This window comes from Phasianus colchicus, chromosome 1 (genome assembly GCF_987193195.1).
Source record: "Phasianus colchicus chromosome 1, bPhaCol1.hap1.1, whole genome shotgun sequence".
Lineage (NCBI taxonomy): Eukaryota > Metazoa > Chordata > Aves > Galliformes > Phasianidae > Phasianus > Phasianus colchicus.
The window spans coordinates 53,578,370-53,591,893 of record NC_143436.1 but is presented as its reverse complement, the minus strand read 5'-3'; the positions used below and the strand labels follow the sequence as shown (position 1 = coordinate 53,591,893).

The following is a 13,524-nucleotide window of genomic DNA, read 5'->3' as shown; positions in this document are numbered from 1 at the left end:
ACACCAATCTAATTTTAAAAGCTGTCTTCTGTGGGCCATACAATAATAGATGATTGACTTTATCTATGAAACTCAATCTCAAGCTTTATCTATGAAACTCAAACAGTAACAACCATCTTTAATAGGCCAATTACACCACAGTGTATATCTTTTGTCTCTTGGAAAGTCCAGCTTTTAGAATTAGTGTGTCCAGGGAGATTGCTCCTCTATATTCATCCAGTATCTGGTGTTCATATTGAACACTTCTGCTATCACTCCACAGGGTGTGGAGTGATCACTCTACAACTTGCAAAACCCTGAAGTAGCATCCAACCTTTACTTTTCTAGCAGTCAAAACTCACAAAGCTATGGTGACAATTACCGTCCTTGTTTGGATACCTTCCTAAGATGCATATTCTTGTTTCCCTTCCGTGAAAGGAGCTTTGTCTTTCCATCACAGTGGTGTTCTTTATTCTATATTCTGAACAATCCCACCCATTCAAACTCTTGTAAAACATACCTTCAGGTCAGACACATCTCTGTAGCACTGCTCGGAACGGGTGTGATCAGACAGCTGCACATTCCAGAAACATGGAAGCTGGTAGACAAGGAAGGGGTTTTGTTTGATGACTGCATTGAAGATATCCTAGTAGAAAGAAACCAAGAAACAGTTGTGTATGTTGTTTCTGCAGTAAGGTGGTTGTTCCCTCTGAACTGACTTTCTCCCCCACACAGACAGAAATGCAAGTGGTCGTGAGCTGAGCTCTGTAAAACCTGCTTCATGATTCTGTTTCCTTGAAACATGTTATCAACCTAGGGGGTGACAGGTAGATCTGAACTAGAGGAACAAGCTCTCTCTGGACTCCAGCAAAGTTTTCAGAACATGTACTGTGTACTGCAAGCAAGAGACATGGCTCCTCTTCTAGTCACTAGGGAGTGTAATACACAGTAAATGTCAAACTGCTGGCTTTTAGTGAATACTGTATCACATAAAGGGAATGAAAATGATCCTGGAGGTGTCACTGATTCAATAAGAATTATTATGTGGGATTTTAGCTAATCCTTTATTGTTGCAACAACTATTCCAGGTATTTAACTGAAAAGGCATGTAGGAAAGACCTGCAAAATAGCCTGTGCCAAAAGGACCACTTTATGCAGCTATCCAGCTGGAGAAGAAAAGGCACAGTGGCAATCTTGTAGTTAAGCATTAGGTTGGGACATAAACAACCTTGGTCCATTCTGCGAAATTCAGCCCCAAACACATATTAGCTATACAGGTATTAGTGATACAGGACCTGACTGGAAACACAACGAAATCACAGGAATCATTTGCATGAACTTCACTAGCTTTTTCTGATCAACCTGTAGGGATACTGTAAACATACATACATCTCTGTGTGTACAATAAGCTCCATGCCCACTTAGCAGTGACTGATCACGAGCCAGATGTAGCTCAGAAGCAGTAGAAATATCTAAATATGACGCTTATTGAGTTAATATATTCAAGCTGCTGAGCGGGACTTATTGGTACAGGTCCAGTACTACATTAACAGGGCTTCTGGATTTAATATCTGGAGTTGGCAGGAATCACAAAGAGAGTAAATATGCATTTCTGTGTGTAGGTGCACTATTTCTTCTCTCAGCCTCAGCTTCTCATTTATGGCAGGGTGACAGCAGCACTTTTTCCTTCACAGGGGTGTTATGGCCAGGAGTACATTAAAGACCTATGGGATTCATCTGCCAGAAACAGTAAAGAAATATCTAGAGACTATCAGAACTACAATCTGCTTAGACAAAACCAGTAGGAAAAGACATAGTATGTCTGGGCTTCTAATGTCTGGAGGGTTTTACGTCAAAGAAGAAAGGAAAATTAAAGCTTGAAAACCCCAATTGTCCATCTTATGAATCATCGGTGCACAGGAGGTAAAAATGTCACTATAGTATGAGAAATCTTATGAGTAAATCTCTATTCTTCTCCTCCACATTTTCCCCGGAACAGTCATTCAACAAATGGTGACTGCAGGCACAATACTTTTCTCTCCTTTTCCCATACCTCATCTCCTGCCCCCTTTATACCTTCAACAACAACCCATGGAGTAGCTATGGTCACACCACCACTTTGCAATGCCCCACTCACCTGGTCAGCCAGTGAAGTGGACAGCATGCTCATTAACTCCCTCTCGGCTGTGAGTCTCCACATCTGCTCCCATTTCATCTTCCGTAACTTATCCAGAAGGAGCAGGATAACCCCTGAAGGAAAACAGTGCAGAGAACAGAAGAGGACAGGATACCATACTCTAGTCAAAGCCATTCCCATCTATGTATGTGCTCCTCATGGCAGTTGAAACAAGGACAAGAGCAGGGTTCTATCTGTGCAGACTACAGATTTCACTCTATACCAACACAGAACTAAAAAAATTCTTCAATACATAATTAAGGAAAAGTTATCCTGAATCCTTGAGGCAGCAGAGAAATGGCGTACAAAGAAACACTAGGTTACACAGACTTTTAGAAGACAAAGTAGCCAGAGTAATGAAATGTGAGAGGAATGAGAGAAGGATGCCATATTTCTATCAGTCTTCTTAACTGCTAAAGCCTGATTTCATTATGATGTAATTAGCACTGGGACTACTCCCGACAAAATGAACCTGTATAGGTGATTCACACGATGGACGTTAACTTCATGCTAGCTTTGTCATTCCAAAGGGAATTAGACAGTACTGTACAAAAAAAAAAAAAAAGAAATGAACATCCCTTCAGTGAGAAGTGATACTCCCCACTTGATCTGAGAAGCTACAGGCTTTAAGAGGGTATTCTGTGAAATCACCACCTGCCAGGGAGTAGGTAGAAGAAATTCTGATTTATCTAGTATGAGCTCATTTCTGCCATCTTCACACTGACCAGAGATCTGTTTCTCACAAAATCCCTTTGTTTAAATGAGTTCCTACTTGGCCTGAAACCAAGATTATGCTGAGGCAAATTGTCATTCATATACAACATTTTACTTGACGAGTGTGGGGTGAAATCTGGCCTTTATCGTGGTAAACAATGTACACTGCAAGCTAGCCTTTGAGAATGCTTATTGTTAAGGCAGCAAGGAGCAACAAATTGCAAAGTTACACCTGAAAGGGGAAGACTGATAGCTCAAAATGCATTTGAGCTGGCTTAGTTGTTTTTTGCTTGGACAGAATCCCTTGTGTGGAAAAAAGGAAAACGGCAGAAGCCATGAAACTGGACTGAAGCATCAGCAAAACATTTCCTACACAGCCTCAGAAAATCTTACTTGAAAAATTAATTCAGAAAGACTTAGATAAGAGCACTGTCACGGTGAATGAGCTGAAGGGCCATGGAGAAAGAGTTCAGTGGCCTATCAGGTTGACAGGAACTACCTAGTAGGAGCAATGATAGGCCCTGTGCTGTTCCACATCTTCATTAATGGAAGGAAGGAGTGAACAGAACAGCAACGACATCTGCAAGTGATGTGAAACCAGAGGTCTTTCAAAAAAATAACAAAAAAAAAAAAAAAAAAAAAAAAAACCAAAAAAAAAAAAAAATCAGAAGAATAAGAAATGCCAAAAAGCAGGCACTAGGAAAAGCTGCCCGAGGGAATCTAAGATGATAAAACTAAAAGTGATGAGAATGAGACTGGAAATGTAGTCTGAATATTTAAGAAAAAAATCTCATAAATCCTTTGTGGTGGAATAACATAAAAATGGCAGATAAAATGCATTACTTCACTTCCAGTCCTTAAAAACTAGACTAAACAGAGATTAGCAAATACACATGGAATGATTCTGCACTGGAACAAAAGAGGTTCTGGTTCATTTCTGCCTTCAGTTACTATGGCATAGCAAATTCTTTCATAGTAAAAGTGATACTATTATGAACAAAAAGAAAACCTCTTCTAGCAGTGAAATTTGTGGTCTATTTTAGTTCTTTTTCCTATCGAATCCACCTGATTCCCAAAGGTGCTGGAACAACTGGAGGGATCCCCTTTCAGCTTCAGTCAACCTTCCTACTTCCAGCTGTTGGATTGGAAAAGGACATATTGTCAGAACATGCTGTAATGCATTCCTGCCAATGTGTCTGTCATCTCTCCAGCATAACTGAAGCCTATTTGGAACGTGCAATGTGCAGGAATTAGTTTCTAGGAGAGCCACTGTGCATTGTCTGCAATTCCAGATCAGTGTGAAGCAGACTCCTTGCACTGCAGCAATAAACTAAGTGGGATAAGCTCCTCTCTGGCAGTGTATTTTTTCCAGTTAGCAAAAACTGCCAACTTTGTTTCAACAGTGAAATATAACAAAGGAAAATAAATAATAATTGTAAGATTCAGTTAACTATAGTGTAATAGTTTTTGTATTTTATGAACAATAAAACACTCTTTTGTTAACAGTTTTTTTTCTCAACTTCTATCAGTCATCAATCTGGGGAACAAAAGGAGAACTATTTTAATATGTGCAGTATTCTCCATTTTTAATTTTTTTTTTTTAAATCTTCCACTCTTACTCCAACAGCAGATAATGGTGCCGCAGCAAAAGAGATTATGCTGTCCTGAGGGGCTATCACAGGAGCAGCTGAGAAAAAAAGAAGCAGATGGGGTGGAAAACTGGAATATATGTAAGAGAGGATGTATTAAATCACGATGCAATTGGGGTATTGAAAATATACACAAGCTTTAAATGGTCCATTGTCCGGACTAATTTGGATGTCATTTCTATTTTAATTCATCTGAAAGTCTGGCTGTAACACCTTTGTGCACTCTCTGTTCTGGGCTTCTTGCACTATAGAATTCTAATTTACTGCTGTTGTAAAAGTAACTACAGGTGAATACTTGTAGCACGTTTAGATATTTACTCATTAGCACTAGTGAGAATAAGATAATTGTTTTCCGAAAAGGAAATTTCATACTGTTCACCCAAATTAATAAGTGCAACTGAAAGGAAAAAACAGGTGTGCTGGAAACTTTTAAATTGTTCATGCAAAGGGAAAAGTACCTTTTCTTCAGAACAGAGCACACCAGTTTTACTTCTATATTGTTCTGTTACCAAAAGCAAATGTAGCAAATGAACTAACTCCAATCTGTGCAATTACTGTGCAGGCAAAGTGCATGAAACATGGAAAGGGAAATATTTGCCTCAGGAGTCCCTACTCTGAGAGTCAAATTGACTGAAATCTCAGACTAAATTCAAGTTGACATGCTGCTGAACATAAGGGGAAAAGGGACTTACTCTCGGCTGCTGGACTGGGGGGAAGAGACAGGAGGGAAAAAAAAAATCAAAGGAATATTTTATGAACATCTGGCCCCAGGCACAGGGACTTCACATCTTTTGATGAGTGCAGCATTCTCCTGCCCTAACCTACCTAAGAAAAACAAAGGGAAAGCTTGGCAGCAAATACACAGAAAAACCAAATGTCTCATGAGTATGAAACAAACTGTTTGGTCACAGAACACCCCATATTCCTGATCAAGAGGAAATACTTCAGGCATACGCAGAGGTGCAAATGACTCAAAGAGCTCTCGAAAAAAATGCATTAACACTAAACATGTGGAAGACATCTACATGTTCAGTTTTTACTTGAATGACATTTTCTTCCCCATCTTGATGAGATTTTGTTTGAACTACCAAAACATGACAGATTCTGAATCTCTAAAATAAACAAAAAATGGAGTTACTTCGAAAAGGTATTTTCAGGACACACAATAGAAAAAAAAACACTAAACAACCTTAAACTGAAAAAGGGAATCTGGTGAATGATGTGGACACAACAGGGCAAAACTTCTGCATGAACATCTTTGGACTGAAACATGTCATTTTGAAAATACTACATTTTTTTATTTTACACATATGTGAAACAACTCATTCTAAAATATTCTTCCCTTCAATAGCAATACAAATTAAAAAACTTGTTGGAAATGAATGGAAAATCAAATGTTTTACTTTGTGCTTAACCAAAGTTTTGGCATCAACTGATTTTTCTGTCCTTTCCTAATTTATTTGGAATCAATTTTTTTGTTTCTCCAATGCTATGACCATGCAACCATTTCCCCGCGTGCTTCCATGCTTCTTTTGTGTGTGTGTGTGTGTATGTGCGTATGTGTGTCTGTCTTAATCTCCTCCAGGACAAAATGTTTCATTTTATTTTTCCCGACCAGTAAATTGAAAGTTTTCAGAAACATCAACAATTTCCCTTGAAGTGCTCTCAACCAGCCTCACCTCTCGCTTCAGGAACACAAAAAAGGAATTTACAGTAGAGTAAGAAGTAATAAACAATGTTTTAAGATAGAGCAGAATCACTCATAGAGGTTACAGTGAAACCTGACAAGCTTTCAGATGCAATCAATTTATTAAAATGGCCATTTTAAAGTGGCTGAGAAAATACTCACTGTTGTAGGGAGAAAAGGATTATAGCAACTAAGAAATCTGTGAGCACTGCCTTGCCCATTTCTTTCAGGTGGAACAGGATATTTCTGTGAGTTGTTTAGGCAATGCCATATTGAGTGAGCAGCATAGCAGTTTGTCCTTGTAATGCTTTTAACATTCATCTCACAACTGTGCCTAAATAGTGAACCATCTAGATAGCAGGTAGACAACAGTACATTGTTGCTTCTAAAATATAAAGCATCAGTGAGTTTTAGAATGATTACTAGGATTTTGCAACTTCTAACCAGCATACCAAAGACAGTACACCAAGGTACTAAGACTTAGACTATTCAAGAAATAATGTTAGATAGGGCTGACATTATGGAAATTTACAACATGAACTATTCCAGAGATTTAAGGCAGTACAAACAACAGCAAGCTGCCACATAATATGAAATACATTTGGTACCACGCAGTTCAACTTTAGGTGGTAAGTAAGAGGCTTGCATTTCTGCCATCCCATATGAAGAGCTGTAACAGTGCCAATTCCTTAGTAAACCAGCAAGTAGAATCACAGAATCCTATAATCATTCAGTTTAGAAAAAAGAGCACCATGATCACCCAGTCCAACTCTTAGCCCACCCCCACCATGCCCACTGACCATGTCCTCAGTACCACATCCACACAGTTCTGGAACACCTCCAGAGATGGTGAATCCATCACCTCCCTGAGCAGCCTGTGCCACTGCAACCACTCTTTCAGAGAAGAAACTGTTCCTAATATCCAGCCTGAATCTCCTCTGGTGCAACTTAAAGCCATTACCTCTTGTTCTTTTAATTATGGTTTACTGTACCTGAAATCGTTGGAAGTGGCCACAGGGTGCAATGCTAGCAATATGACTAAATCTTTGCTGGATTAAGGTCCAAAGTACCAGTTTTGCTAAGGACTAGATTTACAATACACTGGGTCAATCCTCTACACCACTGATTGGTAACCTTTGCATTCTATTCAGTATCAAGAATAAATACAAAAACACAAGTTTATACCTGCTAGAGATTAAAAATGAAATTGAAGCTCTAATTCCACATATTTCAGCGTAAATAGGTACTATAATGGTAACTGCACATGCTTCTAAACTTTCATTTTAAGTCTCTGTCTGGATGAAAATCACTACTTAACTACTTAAGGTAGAAATAACAGATTATGTTAATTTCTGTACAATTTATCTAACTGCTGCTCATAATTTGAGTAGCCATAATAAAACTACAGTTTATGTCTGTATCTTTTAACACAGAATGACCAAAGAACTGTCATTCTTATCACAATTTTATGGTACCCTACCACGTAACTTAATAAGCACTTATGTGCATCAGCCTTATTCTCAAAGAAAGCCTTTCACATCTAATAAAAACTTGCAGCAATACACAACACGTTAATTGAGAATAAACACTGACTCCACATTTGGACTTTTCTCTCAGAAAACAGAACAGGGTTGAGAAGCAGTTTTGAAATGGAAAGTGAGTGTCCCTCTGGGCTTGGTGACAGAATGCAATAGCCCTTGTTTTCTTAGCACAAGTATTGAAAGCGAAGCTGTGGTAAAGTGGATTTGGAAATTTAGTGCACTCACTCTGTTGGGAACTGGTTCCTCTTGAAGCATTATAAACATTTTTTTTATACTTCCTGATGACCACTTAATGAAATGGAATACGTTTTTTTTTTTTTAATTTATTTTTTGCTTTTCCCCTTTTTCCAAAGTATGATGCTTTTCCTTAGGCAGAGTGAAGATGTAGGATATACTGCAGCACAATCCTACCTTCTTACAGAGCTACTGACTACAGCTCAGGATTTCCTGAATGTTTCCTGTTCTCTGAATGTTTCCTTATTGTGTAGATGTTACTCTTGCTGAGCAATATGATACAGATATGTAAGCTCTGTAAACTTACCAGCCTTCTTTTGCACAGAGCCAGTGCTGTGCAAAGTCATACATTTTCCATGCACAAACTGCTGATCAACTTTTCCTAAATTTTAGAAGAGAATATAGGATGGCTGGCAAAAGGACAAATATCAGCAAAACCAAAAAGGGAAGGAAGAGTTGTCATCTACTCTGTCTGATTTGTACCTTATGGATGACAGCAATGATATCACCTTCCTTGTTTCCACATGTTTTCTGAACCTCATGCAAGGAGTAGTAGATGATAACCACCTGCGATGAAGCTCCTCATATGGGCTTTAGAAAGCACTACACTTTTCTTACAGCTTTTAAGTTTCTACCCTTTTTGAGCATATAGGGTGCAGAGGTTATGTTATAAAGGCAGTGGATAGCAAAAATTCCACGGACTTCTCAGTTGGTAAACCAGAGATATGGTTTCCAAGAGGGAAAAAACAAACAAACAAACAACAACCCATAATAATAATACACACATTAAATACAATTTTAAAAATGATTGGCTCAGCTTTTGTTCAGAAAAAATCCAGAAGTTGTAAACCTCAGCTCATACATCTTAACATCAGATGAGTGAAAGAAGAGGGGAGGGAGGTTTCAGCTTTGCTATGCTGCAGCACAAGGGCAACAATCAATTTACATGGAACACTGGACAGCTGTCCAAGGATGTAAGAATCTCACATCACTGCCATGTGGAAGAATCACCTAACAGCGACTCAGTGTGTATCTCTTTGCATATCAGGGGGTTGTGATGGAGGTTCCAAAAGCTAACAGGATAATGGTCAGATATACATCTTACATAAAGCACTTTGACTTCTGAGACCTAAAAAAAAAAATTACATGGGAGAAATGTGGAAAACTTTTACAAAGTTTTGAAGAACTTTTCCTCTCTCCAGTATTAAAATTGCAGTAGGCTCTCACACTGCAGATTACCTGTGATTTCATTTGCTTGGGTGTTTAGGTGACTTCAATCAAGAGGAAAAAAAATCTTATTTAAATACATATTTCAGTGATGAAGTTGGAAAGGATAATTCTTAGCTATTACACACAGAGACCACAGGATTTTTCATAATCAATTTGTACTTTAATTAGAACATAACTTCTAGAAAAGCATTCAGTCTTGATTTAAAATTTCCAATAATGGATAATCTGTCACAAACTATGACAACTTATTCCAGTGCATAATTATTCTGATGAAAGATACATCCTTGATTTCTAATTTGAACATGTCTTCAATCTTGCAGCCATTTGATCTTGCTGAACCTGTGCTGAATTGGCAAGCCCACTATTAGCAAATGTCCTTTTTTTCCTGCAGATACTAATAAGTTATGATACAGCTATCCCTTGACTCTCTCCCATATGAGCTCCTGGAGCCATAAGTTTTCCAAAATTTACTTTGAACTTTGTTAATTTATAAGTATCCCTCTTTGACTTGTGGGGATTAAGTTGGGACAAGTGGCTAAATCTACATTTTAAAATACATTCGCTTCAAGATCAAGAACTATGGAGTGTATGCACACACAGTGTTCAGAGTCAAGGTCTTTCAGAGAAAGCTGGCTACATTCATATGACCTTGTCTTTAAAGATCTAGCTCCCATTCCTTCAGCTCTTAGACATAACTGTTTTTTTGTGTCTGCATTTCCCAGTGTCCTACATAATGTGAGAACCATGTTACAGTTTTCTAGATTGGAGTTTTTAGCATTGAACTGAGGGTCTCTGTTACATGGATTGGTGAATGTGGCACCAGGGCATGTGGGCGTATTAGCGTGAAGTCTTCTGATGCAGTGTTGATGGGCTAGAAACAGGAGCCAAACACAGTGTATCCATTCAACCTATCCATTCAACCTACAAAAAATATTCCCTGGAGTGAACTAGAACCAAATTACACTCAGTATTTATTCTTTTCGTGAAGGAAGTCAGATTGGTACCTAAGAGACAGGGTGTCAACTAATTTCTGTACCCTGCAGATGATCAGAAAGAGAAGACTGAAGAGTGAACTAAGGAGCTAAATGACCTGGCAGCGCAGACATTCAGTATGTAAGAAGAAAAAGCCTGTGCTCAATTAAAAAAAAAAAATAAAAAATCTTGTATTTGTATTTGAAATGTCCCTGTTCAGAGTTCACAACAAGTATATTGACAACTGTATCACACCTGAAGCTAATGTTCAGCTGATTATCCATCCTGGATTGATTTTCATGTATCTCCCATTTTTTTCTGTGTGACTCTACGTGTCATTACATCAAAACACAGAAGTGAGAGCGAGCATTACAGTTACGTGTAGACATGTTTGGAAAATGGGATCACACAGAATGTTTATTTCCATGACTAAAAACTGAAGATATTTGCAAGCGTTTTTTCTGATGAAAGCAATAACATCTTCCAAAGCTGATCTTGGACTGCCCACCAACAAATCATCTACCTTTAAAGCATATATGAGATACCTCTCCAAAGCGTCATATTTAACACTGGTTGCAATGTCAAAAATTTTACAGCGTTTCTGCTTTGGGCTATGTAAAGAGGAAGAATGTACCCTGCACAAGTGATAATTATCGTGGCTGGCTTCTAATATTAACAACAGTCCACAAGCGTAATTATAGGGATGGGTACAATGACAAAGAACCACTTTCAACCTTCCGTGGTCAACAGTTCACTCTATCCTTGGTCAGGTGTTCTGAGCAGGAGGTAGAAATGTGGCTCCTGGTCTGAACAGCCTCTTAGTTATTCATTCAGTTAGATGACAACGAATTTGGGATTTTGCATTCAAAAGCAATCATATTTTTTCTCTTAATGGACATTTTATTAACTGGATTAGATTTGGGATGAATAAAATGTCCTAAGAACTGGATTAGGGGAAGGAAAGCAGCAGCACAGAATGAACATGCTGCTAAGATTAACCAGAGCTTTTTTTTTTTTTAAAAAAAAAGAGGAAACACAATGTACTTTAATGCAATGATTTCACCTAAAGGTCAGCTGCAGCTCATTCTTCTTGTCCTATCATTTCAATTCCAACAGAAGAGAGACAGGATTAGGTTCACAACAGAGGTACAGCAATGCATTAGTTTAAAGAGAAAATGAATGCAGAGCTTTTTAACATGCACATAACCAAAGTGGTGAAGTACGGTTTGGATAGGCAGACTACAAGCTGAGTAGAAATTAAGTGGGATTCCAAGCCTATAGGGTTGTGTTCAGCAATAAAACATTCAACTGGTGATGACCAGTTGCAAGTAGTATTCCACAAGAGTTGATACTGGACCTGATATTGTTTAACACATTGATTAATGAGCTGGAGATGAGACCAAACGCATCTTAAACAAATTCACTCATGGTACCAAATTGGAGGCAGTGGTCAATAGCCTGGAAGCAGGGCTGGTATTCAGAGGGACCTTGACAGGCAGTATGTAAAGCCTAAGCCAAATTTCATACAGTTTAACAAAAAATCCTGTACAGGATTCTTCCTGAATGGATAGCATGGGCTGCAGGCTAAGAGGACAGAAGCTCCAGAAGTCCCAGGAGTCCTGCTGGATAGCAAGTAGAACAAGAGCCAGTAATGAGACCTTGCTGCAAAGGATCCTGCTTGATCCAAGTTGCCTGTGATTCTACGATCCTACCTGGGAAAGCTTCTCTTTTCACCACCTCTGCTAAGGCCTTGAGAACAATCTGTTTGCACAGTGTATTGCAGTGCTCCTATTCTCCCCCAAGCCTGCCTTAACAAAGACAGGTTGAGGACCTAAAGCAAGAAAAATTAAAGCCAAAATGTGGCTGGACAGAGAGACAGAAGAAGGACAAGGATGAAAAGAAACAAATGATCTGATGCTTCTAAAATCTTACAGTTAACTCAATTTTGCACTCTTTTTTTCCTTGGAACATCTGCAAATAAAGTCACTTGATTTCTTCACATACTGAAGATTTTAAAGTATGGATTTGTCCTGAAGCTAGCTTGCTTAATTGCTAAAATGGTTAAAGCATACCAATTTCTGTAGCCTGTAGCCACTAGCAGAGTGATCTGACTCCAACCACATTCACCTCTTTTTTTGTTGGCACTCCCTCTACACGAGCGTAGAAAGATATCTTAGTTACCCTGCTACTTTCTGTGACAAGCACCACACTACTCATTAAGAATCCAAAGATGGAGTCCAACTGTAATGCCTCTTCGGTTAAAACCTCTGTTTCTGTATCTACAGAAACGAACAGCCTTTACACAATTTTATGAGAAAGTGAACTCGCGCTTCAGAAGAAAAGTACTGGTTTTACTAATACTATGCATCTGTATGGGGTTCTCCCACTATGTAATAGAAGACTTTGTTCTCAGTTTAGGCTCCTCTACTAAGCTTTTATGTGCAGATCTTACATTTAAATTTCATCAGCTAGTGATGGTCTCTCTACAATAAAGACAGGGCATTTCAGAGTGCTGGACAACATACTTGCTCATCAGGCTATGTGTGTTCACATAAAGAATTGTCCCCATCAAGCTAAAAGTACAATGTTTCAAAAATATTCCTTAAATGGATTAGCTTGTGATAGTACATGTATATATTTACACACATTACACAGAAATATACATAATGAATTTGGGTCAGACCAGGAAAAAGCCCCAAACTTAGATCATTTAATCACCTAAAAGTATATACGTTTTATTTACTTCAGCATAATGGAAACTAGAATCTGGTATAGATTGAATGCTGTTGTTTATTTATCGTAGGTTTCTTAGGAGATGAAAGTTGTCACTATTTCAAACAAAAGTGTTTTTAAAAAGGGCCTGATTGGTGGACTCAATTGCCAAGAAGCAGAGGATGTATCTCAGAGAATGTAATGAACAGAAGACTAATTCAATCACAGCAATGCCATCATTACGTGGACAGGCCTCTCAAACAAGAGACACCATTTTCAAAATCAAATACATATTGACCCACGTTTCAGAAATGTCAAGCATGCTGTAAACAAGTTCTCAGTATATCACATGCTTTAGAAACCGTTAGACTGAAAAACAAGCTATTCTTTGAAGGTAGTCAGCTTTTAGATAGCTTATTTTTAAGTGTAAGCCACAGACTATATAGACAACAACAATCAGGATGTGGTCTTCAAAATCTGAATTATCATTTTAGATTCCCACCATCGACAGAAACAGATGAGATTTCCTCTTGCACCTAGCAGCAACGGTATGTTGTCACTTCCTAAACTACTGCCTGTATAATAATGTGTTTGATACTGTACATCAAATGCATTTTTGTGCATTATAAA

General features: G+C 38.3%; 1 protein-coding gene across 3 annotated transcripts in view; it reads right to left on the bottom strand.

Annotated features, from left to right (window-relative positions):
• Positions 1-13,524, bottom strand: part of LARGE1 (LARGE xylosyl- and glucuronyltransferase 1) — a 276,217-nt gene that overhangs the window by 44,692 nt on the left and 218,001 nt on the right. For all 3 annotated transcript variants that reach the window (XM_090143138.1, XM_031600072.2, XM_090143139.1), the window contains 2 exons: positions 2,117-2,229; positions 500-625 (listed from right to left, as the gene is read on the bottom strand). In XM_090143138.1, coding sequence (XP_089999264.1) covers positions 500-625; positions 2,117-2,229 — 239 coding nt within the window. The remainder of the gene's footprint in view (positions 1-499; positions 626-2,116; positions 2,230-13,524) is intronic.